This window comes from Anolis carolinensis, chromosome 2 (genome assembly GCF_035594765.1).
Source record: "Anolis carolinensis isolate JA03-04 chromosome 2, rAnoCar3.1.pri, whole genome shotgun sequence".
Lineage (NCBI taxonomy): Eukaryota > Metazoa > Chordata > Lepidosauria > Squamata > Dactyloidae > Anolis > Anolis carolinensis.
In genome coordinates, this window is record NC_085842.1 from 39195569 (window position 1) to 39215603 (window position 20035).

The 20035-nt window shown below is 39.1% G+C and overlaps 1 protein-coding gene across 3 annotated transcripts in view; it reads left to right on the forward strand.

Moving 5' to 3' along the window:
* Positions 1-20035, forward strand: part of ptprg (protein tyrosine phosphatase receptor type G) — a 746780-nt gene that overhangs the window by 711896 nt on the left and 14849 nt on the right. For all 3 annotated transcript variants that reach the window (XM_062973782.1, XM_062973783.1, XM_062973784.1), the window contains 10 exons: positions 9510-9606; positions 10384-10466; positions 10701-10835; positions 11331-11465; positions 12173-12336; positions 14381-14516; positions 15035-15181; positions 15834-15927; positions 16695-16771; positions 18472-18600. In XM_062973782.1, coding sequence (XP_062829852.1) covers positions 9510-9606; positions 10384-10466; positions 10701-10835; positions 11331-11465; positions 12173-12336; positions 14381-14516; positions 15035-15181; positions 15834-15927; positions 16695-16771; positions 18472-18600 — 1197 coding nt within the window. The remainder of the gene's footprint in view (positions 1-9509; positions 9607-10383; positions 10467-10700; positions 10836-11330; positions 11466-12172; positions 12337-14380; positions 14517-15034; positions 15182-15833; positions 15928-16694; positions 16772-18471; positions 18601-20035) is intronic.

Consider the following 20035-nt stretch of genomic DNA (forward strand, 5'->3'; position numbering starts at 1 on the left):
TTTTCCAATATTCTCTCCTCTCCTCAGCCACTGCTGTTAAATTCCAGTGCCTATGAAATCGTTCCAGAAGTTGAGTGTAACGTCTGTAGACAGTCCACGTTTCACAGACATATAACAGGGTTGGGAGGACAATAGCTTTATAAATAAGCATCTTGGTATCCCTACGAATGTCCCGATCCGCAAATACTCTCTGCTTCATTCGGAAAAATGCTGCATTCAGTGTTGTATTTCAGTGTCAATGTTGACTTTTGTGGAGAGGTTGCTGCCAAGGGAGCTGAAATGGTCAACATTTTCTAATGATACACCATTAAACTGTATTTCTGGCATTTCAGGAGGATTGGCTGGTGCATGTTGAAAGAGCACTTTGGTTTTCTTGATGTTCATTGAGAGGCCAGGCTTTCGTTATGCTTCTGCAAAGGTGTTTAGAGTGGTTTGTAGGTCTTCTTCTGTATGAGCACAGGCTACATTATCATCAGCATATTGGAGTTCCATAGCAGATGTTGTGACCTTGATTTTGACTTTCAGTCTGCTGAGAGTAAATAACGTGGCATCTGTCTAATAGATTTCCACACTAGTGGGTAGCTTCCCATCAACCAAGTGCAGTATCATAGTGATGAAGATGTAGAATAAGGTTGGGGCAATAACACTCCCATGTTTAACACCTGATTCCACCTTACATGATTCACTTTGAGAGACATTGCTGTCTAAGACTGTTGTCATCATGGAGGAGCTGCAGGGTGTTTGCAAATTTGTCAGGGCATCTAATTTTTTGGAGGATGGTCCAGAGAGCGCTGTGATTCACTGTGTCAAATGCCTTTGCAAGGTCAATGAGTAACATGTACAGAGTGTGATTTTGTTCCCTGCATTTTTCTTGGAGCTGTCATGCACTGAAGATCATATCTACTGTTTCTCTCAAGGGGCGGAAGCTGTTCTGGGAGGATGTCTTCTGAGATAGGTAGGAGGCAGTTTGCAAGGATTCTTGCAAGGATTTTCCCAGCATAGGTTAGAAGGGAGATACCTCGATAGTTTCCACAGTCTGTTCTTTCCCCCTTTTTTAAAAGAGCGATGATAGTGGCATCCTTGAAGTCTGCTGGGATTTTCTCAGTCGCCCACACTTTTTCAATGAGCTGGTGGAGTTGTTGTGTCAGGTCCACCCTCTTTAAATATTTTGGCAGAGATTCCATCAGGTCAGCTGGTTTTGTTATTTTTTAGTTGACTGATGGCTTTGCTGACTTCCTCCAAACTAGGCAGTACTGCAAGCTCATTCCTGGTTTGTTTTTGTGGGATTTGTGAGATAACCTCTTTGGCCAGGTTGGAGCTGCAGTTAAGGAGGTTATGTTAGTGCTCTTTCCAATGTAGTGCAATTTATTATTTATCCTTCAGAAGTTTGGTTCCATCTGAAGAACGTAGAGGGTGTATGCCATGATTTGCTGGGCCATAGATGACCTTTGTGGTGTTAAAGAACCCCCGTGCATCATGGACATCTGCAAAGTACTGGATTTCTTGAGCCTTTTTTGTCCACTAGATGTTCTAGAGTTCTCTGGTCCTTCTTTGAACCTCAGCTTTTGCATGTGTACATTATTACTGCTTCCTTAGTATATGTTTGTATGTGTATTAGTCAGTTTCTGTAGACCAGTGATTCCCAAAGTGGGTGCTACCACCCCCTGGTGGGCGCTGCAGCAATCCAGGGGGGCAGTGATGGCACCTATTAGGACACAGGGGTGGGGCCAGGGGAGGGGTGGGGCCTCTTCCCAAGTGCCGGAGACAGGGCAGAGCACCTAAGGCGCCTGTTAGGACACAGGGGGCGGAGCTAGAGGAGTGGGTGTGGCTTCTTCCCAAGAGCCCAAGACAGGGCTGGGAATCTATACCTCTCCTGAGGCGCTTGTTGGGACACAGAGGGTAGAGCTAGGGGCAGGGGCGGGGCCTCCTTCCAAGAGCCTGAGACAGAGCTGAGCCTCTATACCTCTCCTGAGAGGTCTTTTAGGACTAAAGGGCGAGTCTGTGGGTGGGGGTGGGGCTTCTTCCCAAGAGCACGAGAAAGGGCTGAGCCTCTGTTCACCTCCCCTGGGGCTCTTGTTAGAACACGGGGGTGGGGTATAGAGGTTCAGCCCCATCAGGCACTTGGGAAGAGGCCTCACCCCCTCCTCTAGCCCCGTCCCCTGTGTCCTGGCAGGCTCCGCAGGACAGGGATAGAAGCTCAGCCCTGCCTCAGAGCTTGTAACTCCACCCATCCCAGTCCTGGCCGCCCATTTGTGGCCCCGCCCACCTCCCCCTCCCCCTCCCAGCCCTGCATCTTAGACTAGGGGAGAGGCTCAGCCCCGCCCTCTTGATCAGGAGCCATGCCCACCCCTCTAAGTCACGCCCCCTTTTCAGGGGGCACTGAGTAATATTTTTTCTGGAAAGGGGGCGGTAGGCCAAATAAGTTTGGGAACCACTGCTGTAGACTAACAGGGACACCAATGATTTAGCTGGTCTCAGGATCATAATTTTTGACTTGTCTGAAGTTATATCAGGATGTCTGTGCAATCAGCTGTTTGTGGAAAATTTCTAGCTCATTATGTCATGTTATTAGACATGTAACAATTAGATTTTACACATAAATTTAGCAAAAGAATATTTGAAGTTTATAAAACTAATCAGCAACTTGTTTCAGAGGGACATTGAAAATGAATGAGTCATTAAACCTGTGCATATTAAACCCCAATCAAGGTTAACACAGACAATATAATTAAAAGCTAAATTAGCTATAATGGCACAGCATTGTTTTAACTATGACTAAAGGCCAATTAAAACCAAAGGCACTGGATTCCAGAGTTATTGGCAATACATTTCAATGGACAACATGAATTGCAGCTACTTCTCTTGAAACAATATTAATGTTCACAGAAGTTGAACACCAAGAAAAAATTAATCATTATCATAGCCACCCTGAAGAGATTAAAAGCAAATAAGAAAAAAAATGCTAGAGTTGGTATCACAACATGTCTTACTAACCATAAAGCCTTTCCTTCAGAATCCTATATGTTGGCACTAATGGCTTATACCCCATTGATCCTGCATTAAGATTATTAGACTCACAGCTTGATAGTAAGAGTTCTTTATTTTCTAAGAATAGGAAGGGTTATTATAGTCCTTCTCCATGTTTCTTCCTGTTGTTAGTAGCATACAGGCAAAAGAAATGCAAACTGTAGATTTAAACTAAGGTGTAATTCAGTTAAAATTGTGACAGAAGAAAACTTTGTTTTAATTTTAAAACTATAAAATAGGTAGTATTTGTGTCACGTTCAAAATTCAAACATGAAGTCCATACAATACGCCATAATAAAAGTACTAGTCTTTAAAGTGCCCCAAGATTATTTGTAGTTTCTGATGCAACATCATCCATAAATGCTGGATAGGATTTCTGTTGTTTTTATTGTGAGGGGGATGTGAAATAAATATTAGCTCTGTTCAACATAAGCATGGAGCACAGGGTTGTTAGCTCTGCTCTCTCTACTCCTGATCTTCCTACTTTGAGGATAGTCTGCAGGGGACTTACACAGTTTTCAGGTGAAAGCCTGTAGAACAGGACTGCACAACATGTGGCCCTCCAGATGTTTTGGACTTCTGCTCCCTGAAATCCTGAGCACTGGAGTAGCTGGCTAGGGCTTCTGGGAACTGGAGTCCCAAAGACCTGGAGGGCCACATGTTGTGCAGGTCTGCTATTGATTGTTGTCTGTGGTCAATAACCCATTAAAAGAAGACATGGGTCAGGTGTTAGATAACATATAAAATCACATTTGTAAGTTTTCAGGAAATAACCATTAAGTCAATGAACAATGATTAGCAAGATTCTTATTTTCTACAAATGTGTTCTAAGTTGGCCATACCATCTGCAAATGAAACTGCAGTTCAAAACTTGGAGGAATAATATTTCCTTGAAACCCTAGTTTATCCTATCATCACATTTGTTGTGTTTTTTCCCAACAATTCTTAACAAAAACTTTAGCAACCCTACAATATTTTTTTCTAAATGAAAAATAAACTTTTTCAAGAACAGCTAGAATAATTTTCTCTTCAGCAAATAAGACCTTGTCTGCTTTATGTAGTCCTCAATTTCAGTTAAAAATGATTGTAATAAACATTAGATCTTATTTCCTTGGTAGAAAACTCAACTGTCCATCTGTTTTTAGATCACATGGACATCAGGAGGCCAAACTCTACTAACAGGAAATATATTATAATAGTATTTGCAATGTACTTTATTCCACCCCTTTTTAAAGATACACATACATGTGTTTTATAATCATCTTATAAGATTAGGTTGAGTGACTGTCTCAAAATTATCCAATAAATTTCTGGTATGAGTATAGCTTTGAATTTGGCTTCATTCCACTATGTTAGCTCTTTATGTACTGCAAGAAGGCAGATGAACACCCCTGTGATACGCATTTTGGATTAAGTCCTTTTATAGTTCAACTCTAACATTTCTTCTAGAGTATGTAACTAACAAAAGCTATTATGTTTTGGAGCTAAAATTAGATTTTCTCATGTTCATAATCTTTACAGAAACGGTCAATTGTGACCAGGTTCTCTTTTCGTAAAACACATATTTTCATCTCCCCTCTCTATTAGTTATGTTCATGTCAACTGAAACTTCAATACAGTGGAGAAAACCATAAGCTCTAAGCATTAGTAAGGTTAATTAAATTTACTGACCTTAGAAACCAGCTCTTTTCAGGAAATCCTTCAAGAACAATGGCAACTGATCAATTTTCTGTGCATTATTTAGAATTATAGTAGGCTAATCCCATTGCAAATACTGAATTCTGTTAGCTTTTTTTGGAGCAAGCATAAAATTGCACTAGCTTTGTTGAAATTATTTCTATTGTACAGTGTACAATAAAATTGGATCAGTAAATTTTATAGTAGAAAGGCACTGGGTCAACAAAAATTAAATTGTACTCAAGACATTTACTTTACTTTTGTTTTACTTTACTGCATAAAATGTCAAAAACATTGATGATGCAAGGTAAAAAATAATCATCATCATAATAAATTACAGAAAGGCAATTTAAAGCCATTTTTAAAATAGATTGTGACATGAGAATTCATGAGCACCAAGTAAAAACTGCCTTGTAGTAATGAATTCCATAGTTAACACTACACTGGGTGTGAAAAAGTACTTCCATTTATTGTCCTGAATCTGCCACTCTTTGGCTTCAACTACTTTCTTGCTCATTTTTTTTATGAACTGAAAAGACTCCCAGCATTGTAACCATGTTAGAGTTATAGAATCATACAGTTGAATGGGGCTTCATGGACCATCAAGGCCAACTCCCTATTTAATGAAAGATCTCCAGTTATAGCAACCCCAGCAGGTATGTCTAGCCTCTTTTGAAGATATCCAGAGAAGGAAAATCCACACCTCTTTAGGCAATTGGTTCCATGCCAAAGTGTTCTTACAGTCAAGAAGGTCCTTCTGATGTTCAATCAAAGTCTGCTCTCCTGTAACTTAAAACCATCAGACCTGGTGCTGCCCTCTGAGGCAGCAGAGAACAGCCCTTGCCACACCTCTCTGTGACAGCCTTTAAGATATTTGAAGAATGCAATCATGTCACCCCTTGGTCTTCCTATTACCAAGAACTTTGCCAGTTCTTTCAACCTTTCCTGTATTGTTTTCCACAACTCTTATAATCATCATTGCCCTTCTCTGAACCTGCTCCAACTTATCTCTTCAATATGAGGTGCCCAAACTGTATATAGACAAGACCTGACTAGCACAGAATTTAGTGTGAATTCTACTTTTCTATACTTGAAAACAAACTCATCTTAGTTTTTTCCCCTAAACTCTGTGTAATTTCTAATAATTTGAATGAATGGGAAGCAGTTGTGGTTTTAGAAGTGGTAGAGTAGACATTGAGGAACTGACAACCTTTATCATTTGTTTGGCTTATACTAGAAATGAGATATATAAGTGTGCTGTAGTGTAGTCCATTATGCCTTATTCTGAAATAAATTGGTTAGTTTGGAATGTTCTTCTAGGTAGTTTTTTCCTGCGCTCTTTTTATGAGCTGAATATTTATGTATAAGGGAGACGCTTCAGGAGGAGAAAGTAAGGGATCTGACCTTCTTTCACAATTTATCTTCTAGGTTTCTTTGTTAAAATGAAAAGAAATCTTTTGTACAAACTTACTTTCTCAGTGTGCTTAAGGAATTTTCAGTGTTCACAAAAACTGGAACTTTTGTTTTTGTGCTTGAAGACTTTTGCTTCTTTTTATCAGCTGGCTGTCAAACAATGATTGCTGCCTCCTCCACTGTCACGACCCAGGCTGCAGAGCACCAATAACCATACACAGAGGCCAGAATCTATCTAATATCTTTATTAAGGAAATAAGTAAAGGCAATAAAAATAAGTGTAGAATATAGTTCAGAAGATGTCCTTTCAGGAAAGGTCAAATATAGTCCAGGAAAACAATGTCCAATATGAAATAGTAAGGTCCAAAGTTGTAATCCAGTAACCGAAACACTCACTTTGCCAAGCAAAGTGAGGGGAGATGACAAGGTCCTTTAGTCCATGAAACTTAGGCAAGGCAAGGAAATAGCTTGATTCAAGGCAACAAGGAACGAGGAACAGGGACAAGATCCGTGGTAATTACTTGGCAAGGTCCGGGAAGCAAGGCAAGGTCCTGGAAGGCAAGGCTGAGTCCTAGGAAACAAGGCAAGGTCCGTGAAGCAGAAACAAGGCTGGAAACGTGAACGAAGGCTTGGAAACAGGAACGAGGCTTGGAAACGGGAATAGCGCTGTCCACACACAGCCTACTCCAGTAGCTGACGAATTGACTCCGCAAGATTCCTTCGGGGCAAGGAACCTAAATAGGGTCTCGTTTTCCCACCAAAGAACACTTCTCTGGGGAATCAGAACCGAAAGTCAATCTCTGTGTCCAGATGCATGACTCCCTAGAATTTCTCATGGAAGCAGTCTTAATCAGCTGAATGCCTGGCTGCGATTCTCAGGCTTCTGCGATTAGCCTGCTGAACTCCTTTTTGTTGTTGATAATAACTACGGCGAGAAAATGGGGGAGATTCTGACTCAGGGCTTGTTTGGCAGATTTCTGGAAGGCAAACCTCTTGCAGGTGCAAGGGCTCCAATTCAGGCTGGGAAAGTTCCAATTCTGGCTGAAATGGTGGAAAACCCAAGTTTTCCTCTTCATCTGTCACAACAGCGTTAGGAACGGGACTACATGGCCCATGAGTCATCACATCCACTGCCGTTTTGGGCACAAGAGGGAGGCAGCCAGCGTGTGCACATGCAGCCCTTCTCCCCAAATCCGAGCACGTATGTGCACCCCTCCCATGCAGAATTCCCCCACATACGCAGGAGAAGGAAGAAAGAATGGAGGGAAGGAAAGGAGGGAAAGAGGAGAAAGGAGAGAGGGAGGACACACAGACTGCTCACCTTTGGATCTAATCCATTAAAAAATTAGTGTTGTTTTTGGGAGGCTGGAATGAATTATTATCATTTCAATTCATTTGAATGGGAATGTTTGATTTGACATATGAGCAAATTGAGTTACGAGCTTGGACACAGAATGAATTAAATTCATATGTCAAGGTACATCTATGGAGCAGAATGGCAGGACCCCTTGATCTACATAATGCATGTGAAAAACTCACAATAGACATGAAGTTTTTTCAACCAATTGAGCCAAAGGTTTAGCGCTCATATTCCCTTACATTCGCTGTTTGTTTGTTTTTTCCAAATAGCTTGCTTCCCATGGAAAAGAACTTTCATTGCCTTGGGGAAATAAATGCCCTTATTTACTTGGATCTGTGATACTTTGCATTTTCAATACATATATAAATGTTTTGGGAAGGGATATTACCAGGGGAGCCTACAAATAGCTGTGCAGGTCTTTAATGACATTTCTGCATAATCCTGAACTCCTGGTTACATCTGCTGCCCCCCCCCCCAACATTTCCTTTGATAACTCCCTTTACCTCTTAACTCCTGATCTTTTATTTGCAGCAGCTGTGCTGTACTAATGACTTGCCTTATTAAGAAGATTCTGTCTTAGCATGTGATGCCCAAAGTGTCAAGCAATTTGATATCACTGTAACTCTTAGGCGGACTGAGAACAGTGGGTACCCTGCAGAAATGGGAGAATAGCAGATGAAGTGTAACTGGACAGCTAGACATACAAGCAAGAACTGAGTATAAGATACAGCTATTATTGAATCGTTTTAATACTTTATTGAAATTATTTTAAATAAATTCCAGAGTTTAAAGTTTCTAATTACAGTAGGCCCTTGGTATCCACTGGGGTTTGTATCCAGGACCCCATCCCCTTCCATGGATACCAAAATCTGTGGGTGGTCAAGTCCCAATATACACAATGGCATAGTAAAAAAAAAAAGCCATCCCTTGCATAAAATGACCTAATCAGAGTTTGCTTTTGAGATTTTATTTAAAGCTGTGGGTAATTTAATCCATGATGGTTGAATCCATGGATATGGAGAGCCAATGGTAACTGGAATGCAGGAAGGTATACTTTTGTGTTAGTTCACTTAGCAATATTTGATGTTAGGATATTGATGAAAACGAGATATTAAAAAGGTAGCGCTTGCAAATATTGTAACCCATTTGCACTGAGATGAGATCCAATATGGAGGGAATCACTCTTTCCTTGAAAAAGAGAATAATAGTATTTTAAAATGGCTCTTGAACATTTTATTTTATGATGTGGATGTGCTGAATTGGAAGATACTACACACTTTGTGGCATTGTATTTACTACTGTAGAAAATATATACCATAACAGTCTTTCGTTTGATTGCTTTTTCTCATTTCAGAAGTGTATTTCAAGGAATCTCAATGAGATACTTTTTATATATGACTTTACTCTGAACTATATATTTTGACCCTTGTTGACACTGGGACTCTTTTGATAAGCTAGGAATTCAGTTTGTGTTAAATTCTGTGTCCTGGGGGGGGGGGGGGCGGTTTAAGAAAAATTGCATTATATGCTCTACCTGTCCACTTGACATTTCCTCAAGACCACTATATTTTTACTCAAGTGCCTTTTGCCCTGAAGCACAAAACTGGCCCAGTATTTTTTTTTAAAAAAACTGACAAATTGCTGGTTTGAATAGTTTTGAATAGCTTGTGAATGTGTCCAAATTGCAAAAAGGCCATGGGCAAAGATTAGCAAAAGGTCTCTGACCACACTGTAGTCTTTGCAGGTTGCTGTTCAGAGAAAGATGGACAACTCTAAATGCTTCGTGAGGGATTTTGCACCAGATTGAATTTTAATCACCAAGAATTTGATCAGATACAGAGGAGCCAGGCAGCATTCTTAATAGAGCAACAAGATGTTTAAACTGCACTGTGCTGGAAGAATACTCAAGGGAGAAGAAAAATCAATTACACCCCAGCATTTCAATGTGTTCTGAATGAGCTGTTTGCAAAATGAGACAAACAAAATGTTTTGCGCTCATCTGCCTTTTCCAATTTAATTGTTTTCTTAAAAGGAAGTGCAGCGTTGTACATCCGACATGAACATCACCGCTGAACATTCCAATCACCCTGACAACAAGCACAAAAACAGATATATCAACATTTTAGCATGTGAGTAGTAATAAAGGCCTTGAATAAATCTGTTAACGACAGCAGCAAAAAAGTATGCCTCTTGCATGAATGCTGGTGTTCCTAGTGTGGGGCTACCTCAAACAACTGAAATTAGTTTTCATCAAAGGGACAGAATCACCCTCTCAAGTGTGCTTTCAGAGGGAGGTGACATTCATAGTCTAGCATTAGATGCTTATGGATTTATTAGAAAGAGCACACCTGGCCAAATATTTTGTATTCGAATATTCTAGATTAAATTCCCATTTTACCCTAACATGTTAATCTCTGAAAAATGATTTTAAGGAACAACTGTCATAAATCAATGGGAGTGATGCAATTTTGCCTCAAAGGGCTTGTGTAATGGAACTCCACCGCTCCCCAAACTGGATCCCCTAGAGATTTGATATTTGAAGAGCCAGTGTGTGAGAAGAAATTGTATTTTCCCCATGCCACTAAACAGATGCCTTTTGTCGTCATTCACTTGATTTCACCCAAGTGCTAATTTTATGATCCTTGGGATTCTGTGGCCTCCCACATTTGCTAATGGGTCTGTCACATTTTAATGTCTTTCAAGGGGAAAAAAATCAATACTTCTTGATCACTTGCTGAGTATCACTGTCACTATTTTCTGGTCAGGAAATGGTGCAGATTCTCTGGACTCTTCCTTGTTCTGGAGCAGATAAAAGGAAAGGTTTATTAATTTTGTAGAAAGCAAATTCCAGAAATATGACTTTCTAATATGTACCTTGTGTTTTTTGTATTTTATATTTCCTGCAGATGATCACAGTAGAGTGAAGCTAAGACCTTTACCAGGAAAAGACTCGAAGCACAGTGACTACATTAATGCCAATTATGTCGACGTAGGTTCTGGTTTTGTATTTTTGCTTTCTTGTCTCCTTTGAGAAATAGCTGTCCTATGGAAGGAACAGAAGCTATTAGTGCTTGTAGAGAGACTTTTTTGTTTGTTTACTAACTCTTCAAACTCCTCAAACATTCAGCACGAAGGGCATCTATCTCAGCAATGTGTATACATTATTAATATGACTGACATGCAGATACTTTCATCTTGCTTTGCATTGTGGTTTTCTTTGAAGGGTTACAACAAAGCAAAAGCCTACATTGCCACCCAGGGACCTTTGAAGTCAACATTTGAAGATTTCTGGAGAATGATTTGGGAGCAAAACACTGGAATTATCGTCATGATTACAAACCTTGTGGAAAAAGGAAGAGTAAGAGCAATACTGCTTTTTAGCAACCATTTTTTTCACATTTCACCATGAATGCATTTTTTCAGATCTGTGACGGCATAGAATTTATTTCTTTTAACTATAATGTAAACGATTACATAAACCACAAAATAATAGGAAATTGTACTTTGTTACTGTCAAGACCATTCATTCCTCCTCACTTCAGTAGTAGTCACAAGTCCTATCCAGGCATTTTCTTGGGTTCTCCATGCAAGAAGGGAAGTGGATTCACTAGCTACATATCCCTTTCAAGGCATTTTTGGAGAAGACCTTCATCAAAGGAAAGCCCATATTCCTGGTAGCTTTCTCAAGAAAGGAGAGAAATTGAGTTAAAAGGGGCAAGAATCTGGAGAAGAAAGAGTGCTAAAGTTCATCTACTGATCTAAAAAAACTATCCAGATTTCTAACACGTATTAATCCATCTGTTGCCTGCTTCAGAATCCAGTTCTAATTCCATTCTACCTCTTCTTTCCTCAGAGAAAATGTGACCAATACTGGCCAACAGAAAACAGTGAAGAATATGGAAACATCATTGTCACCCTGAAGAGCACAAAAGTACATGCTTGCTATACAGTCCGACGTTTCACAGTCAGGAATGCAAAAATGAAAAAGGTGAGGAACATCATTATAGTGTGGCTTGCGTTAAAAAAGAGCATAGCTAGGATGTGTAAATTAAGTAATTAAATATCAACTTTGGACTTACTTGGTAAATAATACAGGCATCTTAAGTACTTGGAATAAAAACCTTCTGAGAACTTTATGATGTTCTGAACACGAGAAACTTCAACAAATAGGGCAAAATGCTCAGAGTGAAGAATCCTATTCAAGCAAATTAAGAGACTAGAATACTAGTATTGAGCAAAAAAGGGAATATAAATAAAGTGATTTATTGATTGTATAGCTCTATTTAATAGTCTCTAACTTTTGCACATTTGCTCTATGACATGGACTCTGAAACTTGACCATAGTGCATTGCCATCAATCAGAATACAATTCAGATAAACAAGTCAAACAAAGGGGTTAAGGATTAGAACTATGTGTGTTTTAGGTGAGTTTTGTTGGGAGCTAAAGTGTAGCATTAAAAAAAACTTTTCAATAAGCTTACGCTACCAACTTTCTTCTCGCATTTCATCTTGAAGGTGCTACAAGATTCCTTTGCATATTCATATTCCAGACTAATACATTTATGTCTTTGAAGTGAAAAGGATTATAGGTATTGGGTAAAGCTTGTCACTTGCACAAGTATGGCATGATCCAGTAGCCAACTAATGTTTTTCTTCTCTCTCCTTACATCTTTGCCATGCATTCTGGATCAAAAGGGAAATCCTAAAGGACGTCAGAATGAAAGGACAGTCATTCAGTACCATTACACACAGTGGCCTGATATGGGTGTGCCTGAGTATGCACTGCCAGTGCTGACATTTGTGAGAAGATCTTCTGCAGCCAGAACTGCTGATATGGGCCCTGTGATCGTGCATTGCAGGTATACCTGGATGTGGGCAGTTTCATTTTGTGGGCAACATGGGGTTAATAATGCATATGTGCCATATCTTAGAGTGTGTGTAGCTATTATTTTAGAAGTGCACTAAGTGCTTCACAATTTATTTCATGCCTCCTGGTAACTGGGGGAAGGGAGCATATGACAGAAAATTGGGTCTGAGAAATTGCAACTTCCCAAGACTGTTCAGTAAAATCTATGGCAGAACCGAGGTTTCATCCTAAGTCTCCCAAGCCACAGTGTCACAAGTAAAGTTCACCTTATTGTTGGATGAAATTTTCCTATAAAACATCAGAACGAAAGGCAAGTCACTATGTATATCTTATCAATAACTGGGAATTCTATAATTCACTGCAAAATGACTGAATTTTCATAGAAGGGTAGAGTAATGGTGAGCAATGCACCCTGAACACTTCTGTGCCCCACTGCCAAAATGCCACCATGTTGTCACTGTTGTTGTATGTTCAGTTTTCCTCCCCCTCTGAATAATTCCCCATCATAGGAACTGTTGCCCTCCCCCTGTTCACTCACTTAAGCCTTGGCTGCAGTTGGTGTCATATCTTCATAACTGTTCTCCCTCCAAGTCAAGAATTGTAACTACAGAATTCCATATTCTAATGTTTCACTGTCATCAACATATGTGACTAAAGCAGTTGGCACCCCTTTTCTCAAGAATCCCAGTACTTTACATAATTCTGTTTTCCAGCAGCAGATTCAGCAAAAGAATTCACCAAGTGGACACATTTTAATTTCTCAGCTTTTAAAGATATTGTACTTTTGACATGCTGTATTGTTTGTATGATATTTTTGTAAGCTGGTCTGCATATACTCTTGTCGCGGGGGGGGGGGGGGAATCTTTCAACACAAATAAATACTTCTATGTTCAGGCAAAAGCAATTACCATAAATGAATATCTCAGTGCATTGGAGTTCTTCTATCCTGGTTAAAAGGATTTTTGAGGTAGCTTGTCCTACACATAATTCCTGGATTCCTAGATGTTAGCATTCTTGTGTAGTCTTATTTTTCACAAACCAAAAAATGAACACCACCAATGGAGCCCATGCTAATCTGCCTTTTAGCATTAACCTTGGAGAGGCTGTTTCTCTCCTTGAATATGAATGCTTCACTAGAACAGACAATTGATACATTTGATATATATAAAAAGAAGAGAACAAAAAAGAAAGATTGCACAAATCCATACAATACACAAGAACTGAACTATATATTTTGAGTACCATGCAAATACTTCAGAGCTTTGGCATGCAGCCATAAGTCTAGAATTTTGTTTCCCATTTAACTAAAAACCATTCCTCAAATGCAAATCTTTCAGTCAGCCTGCTTAACAAGATAAAACTGAAAGCTTCCCATCACAGTATACAGAAAATCGAAAAAGGTCTTGCAGGAAGCAAATTTCTCTGCTCCCTCCTTCCTCCGTGAACTAAGTTTCCTCTGGAAATGCTATACAGAGGGTCAAAGACTCATCCTGACTAGTGTAGGCAGCTGAGGGTAAAGAGTGGATCAACACACACACAGTATACCTTGTGTGTGTGTGTGTCATCACACACATATACCTGGTTGAAGCTGCTTATGTGAGTGGATCCTTCTTCTCTCACAGCTACCTATATATTATAGCTCATATTATTACGTAGGATATCCAACTCTCTGTGTAACATTTCCAGAGAGGCTTCTTGATGGTGGAGGACTTTCAGGAATCCCCTTCCATTAGTGCCGTGGGGGAACTTGCTTTTTCTTACTGCCTCATCACACTACAGCATAAATCCACTTTAAATCCGGTTTCTGCCTCCTGCAGAATTCTGCAGTTTGTAGTTTGGTGAGGACCAGGACCTGTCTGGCTGAGCTATTTAAAGCCCCCTCCCTTAAGTGGATTTAAAGTGGATTCAAGCTTTAATGTGATGAGGTCCTTAGCAAAGAAAAAAACCTGGGTCTGAATAAACATTCAATCATGGTATTGCAATCTTGCATAAGTATTTATCTGGCCTTTCTTTTTTATCCTTTCTGTGTCTGTCAGTGCTGGCGTTGGCAGAACTGGTACCTACATTGTTATAGACAGTATGCTGCAACAGATAAAAGACAAAAGCACAGTGAATGTCCTGGGTTTCTTGAAACACATCAGGACACAGCGCAACTACCTCGTCCAGACAGAGGTAAAAATACAGAAATACATTTATTGTCATTGCTGTAAAGTTGTTCACTTGTTACAATTTGCTACATATAGAATAATTTGTCCAGTGCATCTTCCACTCAGAGTGGGGTTCTTAATCAGTGGAGACTGGACTCAAAAGAAATGTGTGGATAGGTTGCAGGGTGTTTTCATGAAGATTGACATAATATGTTTTAATTTGATGGAAATCATTACCACTACGTTACCTTTTTTAAAAGCTAAAATACATTTTTTAATGTATTAAAAGAAAAATGTTGATTGCGGGGGGGGGGGGGGAGAGAGATTGAAATATTGTAAAGAATGGAAACAGAATTCTCATCATTAAGAAAAGTGAAAGAAGTAAAAGAAAAACAGGTATAAATATGCATGTTAAACAAAATACCAGAAAGGGACTGAAAAGTTGTCTTAAATGGGATTATCTAATGATGTAGTTTCCTAAAGCTCCATCTAATTCAGTGAACTTGGGTTTTGTTCACACCTTGTTTATTCTGGTCATTCCAGGAACAGTATGTTTTCATTCACGATGCCTTGCTGGAAGCCATTCTTGGGAAAGAGACTGAAGTTTCTGCCAACCATATACACAGCTATGTTAATAGCATCCTCATACCTGGAATTGGGGGCAAGACTCGACTAGAGAAACAGTTCAAGGCAAGATCCTTTATTTTCCTACAACCTTGCTGCTTTTTTAATGGGAAACAAAACGATCCAGATTTTTGAAAAGCACAGACAAATTAAATCAGCAAGAGAGTAGCCATATTTTGGTTATATCCTGATTATAAACCTAGAGTGTTTTTTAATTGGTTTGGATATTAAGACTACTTTCTTCCTATGGGACAAGAGTTAGGGTTTTATGAGTTGGGGTGGGATTTGTTCAGAAGAGGTTTGCCATTAACTCCCTCTGAAGCTGGGAGAGCATGATTTGCCCAGCAGTTTCATGATCAGGAGAACATTTCAACCCTGGTCTCCAGAATCATAATCCAAAACTCAAGCTACTACACCATTATGCATCCTTGATTTGAAAGGCATTTAAATTCTTCTGTGTTCTATAGATAAGAACTATACTTTGAGGGCATGAAAGGATTTGTATATACACCTTTCTCTATGTAGAAGATTCAGACCCCCTCGCCATTTTAAATGATTTTGTCAAATCTAGCAATACAATTTGTTTTTTCAGGAAGGCAAGGTCCCCCCTGCCAGCCCAGTAAAATGCCTGTTTCTACATATATATGTTTTTATGTGTGATTTAAAGAATGACAAAAGAATTAATCAAACTTGTTTCTGCTTTATTTAAATATCTTAGCTGGTTATGCAGTGCAATGCAAAATATGTGGAGTGCTTCAGCGCCCAGAAGGACTGCAATAAAGAAAAGAATAGGAACTCATCAGTAGTGCCATGTAAGATAATAATATCTTCAAGTTTGATTGTTACCCTGCCTACATTCTTTCTGCTCAATTCTAAACTATATTTGCATGGAGTGGTCCATGCGGTGAATTGGACTGTTCTGTGTCACTGGGTTGAAGCTCTCTTTAAATATAACTCCGGGTTCTAGGATCAACCTTAGATACCAGTTAAAACATTCCTATATATAAATGCATATCAGAATTTTTAGAGTCTGCGGACATTCCTGTAACAACTTTACATACTGATGAAATAATTTTTAAAGTAATGTTTCAATAACCATCATCAAATCAATACAGGTTTTCTTTTCAGGAAATATTTTCTAGAAATTATCTTTTCCTACTGGAACAATAGCAATCTATATAGTATATAAATCAAGGTGTGTGTATATACCATGTGCCTTGTTTGGTCCAAATCCTCCATGTCTTGATGAATCTGGATCAAACCTGGAACAAATATAAAATGATTGAGGGTCTTCAATTGTAAAGAGGCTTCAAACTGGTGCTACATTTACACACTTAAAAATATGTTATCTTCTTTGAGCTCAAAAGATTGAGGGGCTTCAAATTGGTGCTACATGTATGCATTTTAAAAAAAACAACATGTTATTATGTGTTATTGAAGGCTTTCATGGCCATACAGCCCAGAAAACTCACAACAACACATATTATTTTTTGAGCTTACCCAGGCTAAACTAAGTATTCTGTTATGGTGTTAGTGTTGTGGTTGTGATTTTTGATGCCTTTTTTCCCCAATGCTGAAGCCGAGCGAGCAAGAGTGGGATTAGCACCATTACCTGGAATGAAGGGGACTGATTACATTAATGCCTCTTATATCATGGTAAGAAAATCAACATTTCATTGTGAATAAATCAGTGGAAAATAACAGTTTCAGTATCTAGAGATGATTACAGGAATTTTGCCTTGTGTTCAAATACAGTGATGCCACTTCAAAAAAGAGCACCATGTAAAGCAATATTAACGATCATAAATTTGGTTTAGAAAATAATTTCCATTCTCATAAGAGCTCAGAGGAGCTATTTTCCCTAGGGCTCAGTGAAATCTAACTCTCATTCCCTTGCCGGCACTTGGCCAGGCAGATGTTTGCTCCAGTGAGCCAGTGAGTGTCTGGAATTAAAGGTCCTCCATATATCTCCCAATTGAGGCAATGGCCAGTATGCTATAAAATTTGTATAGCAGCAGCCTTTTTTAATCATAGCTCTATGAGTTGTATGCACAGGAGCAATATTCTGAACTCAGTAATGTCATTTTTGACTGCAACTCCCAGTATCTCCCAATTAACAGTGGCCTTGCTAGCTAGGAACTAGAGCTGTAAAAAGGTTAGAACATTAATGAGTGATTGTGGAAAGTTACGGGGAAGTATTACCCTCCTAAGAGAACTTGAGAGAACTGCACCTGCTCCTGCAAAAAATATAATAAAATTAAGTTTTTTTTTAAAAAAAAAACCTGTCCTTAGTTGCCTCTAGGACAGACATGGGCAAACTTCCGCCCTCCAGGCGTTTTGGACTTTAACTCACACAATTCCAAACAGCCGGTAAGCTGGCTGGGATTTCTGAGAATTACAGTCCAAAACAACTGGAGGGCCGAAACAACTGCCTGCTCTAGGAGATAAGTGGTGAAAATGCACCCCACGCTGCCAGTGGACATTTTAGACCACACATTGCCCACCCCTGGGTTAGATGGTCACCTCTCAGATGTGCTTAATGATAGATTCTTGCACTGCCAGGAGGCAGGTTGTTGGGGCTCTTTCCAACCTGATTATTCCAAGCTCTGGGAATGAGCCATGCCCCACATGTCTAACCAATGGATTTAAATTACAAGCAAGGAAGTGCCAATTCAATATTAGGGAGACTTCCTAATAGTAAGAATTGTTTAACATAGATTCCCTCAGAGAGGAGTGAAATCTCCTCTATTGGAATTATTTAAATGGAGGTTAGATGGCCATCTGTCAGGGATGCTTCACATTTGCATTCCTGCAAAGGCAGGTGTTGGAATAAATGGCCCTTGAAGTCCCTTCCAACTTTATTTTCTCTGTGATCCATGATACCCTATTAACTGATGATGCAGTTTTTCATTGTTGCATATGGTACATTATTTACTATCTCATCCGACTGGAGAAATTTTCATAAACATTCTAAGTGATACTTATTGTACCAGCAATGGACTAAGTGGCATCACAGAAAGAATGCAGTGCATCCAATAGGAATGCCCCGGAGCTCATTATTTTTAATTAGTGTAAACAAATGTTAGCTGCCACTCATCATATCTGTTTCCACTATGGTTCTCTGTGCTCAGTAGGTTGCCATTCCTGGTGCAAAGTATTGAGTTAAATGGTATATGTTTGTCGAGCATATTTTTCTTTGACATGTTATCCATTATTTTTGTTAGGGTAAATTAACCCAGCAGGGAGCTTTAAACATTCAGCAATCTAACAACTAGTTTTGTCTGTTCTCATCCATGAAGTTTAATGTTCCCCAAATACTCTATTCACTGAATATGAAATGATCTCTGCTTTCAAAGGGCTACTACCGGAGCAACGAGTTCATCATCACACAGCATCCCCTGCCACACACAACTAAAGATTTCTGGAGAATGATCTGGGATCACAATGCGCAGATCATTGTCATGCTTCCAGATAACCAGAGTTTAGTAAGTTGTTTAATTCTGCACGCTGTATATTAATGATGTAACACAGCAGGGAGCAAGAACTGGGCCACTTAGCAACATACTGGCGGTGTTTCAAAGGGAAAGTATACTTGATGTCTCAGTTAGCAACTCTGTAAGTTACAAATGACCAAAGAAATTCTAAGTTGGGTGGGTGCGGGGGAACAAAATTGCTAAATCTTCCACCAGCATCAATATGGAAATGTCTAGTTTTGTGCACACTGCTTTGATCAACCCACCAATCATGAGAGCCAAAAATCTCCCTGCCCTTATTGTATTAAACAAATAAATGTGTATTTTTTTAAATTTCTTCTGCTGAGAATAGTCCCTTGGAAACTGGTATCATGGAGCAAATTGCTCCTGGTACAGTAGAGTCTCACTTATCCAACATAAACGGGCCGGCAGAACGTTGGATAAGCGAATATGTTGGATAATAAGGAGAGATTAAGGAGAAGCCTATTAAACACCAAATTAGGTTATGATTTTACAAATTAAGCACTAAAACATCATGTTATACAATACATTTGACAGAAAAGGTAGTTCAATATACAGTAATGCTACGTAGTAATTACTGTATTTACGAATTTAGCACCAAAATATCACGATGTATTGAAAACATTGACTAAAAAAATGCGTTGGATAATCCAGAACGTTGGATAAGCGAATGTTGGATAAGTGAGACTCTACTGTAATAAGGAGAAAGCATATAAATCTTTGACCAGCAGCCACTGATCTCCCACAAATTTGTCCAATTCCCAGAATAGTTGGTGGTCATTACTATTTTTAAGGTACTGATTCCAGTTTATCTGTGCCTTGTGAAGAAATAGAATCTTGGCAGTTTAATAACCGAGCAAAGTTGCACTGCCCCTTTCAGGTATAATTTTACATGAGTGGGCATTGTGTAATGATTTAAGGTGACAAAGTACAATTTTGGAGATCAGGGTTTAGATTCCTGCTCAGCCATGGAAAGCCACTGGGTGACCTTGGGCTAACCACACACACTCTGCCTCTGAGAAGGCTCTAAACAAATATTACCAAGAAAACTCCATGATAGGTTCACACTAGTGTCACTGTAAGTTGGAAATGACTTGAAGGCACAAGACAATGAATCCTTTTACATACCAGATTCATATCCTTTTGGATCACCGCTAGTAATGTTTTTTATATTTTTTTAAAAATGATTTTGATTCTAAAAATGAATATAAGCAGTATCTTTAACAAATTTAACATTTATTTTTCAGGGTTATTAGAACTTTTAATTACTTTAATAATTCTCTTTCATTCAGCTTATTGTGAAAATGTATATATGGTCCATCACTCTAGGCCTGGAAATCTTTGTTACAGATTTGAAGTTTTGAAATAAAACTACTATTGTATTGTTGAAGGCTTTCTGCTATTGTGTAGAAGCAGAATATACATG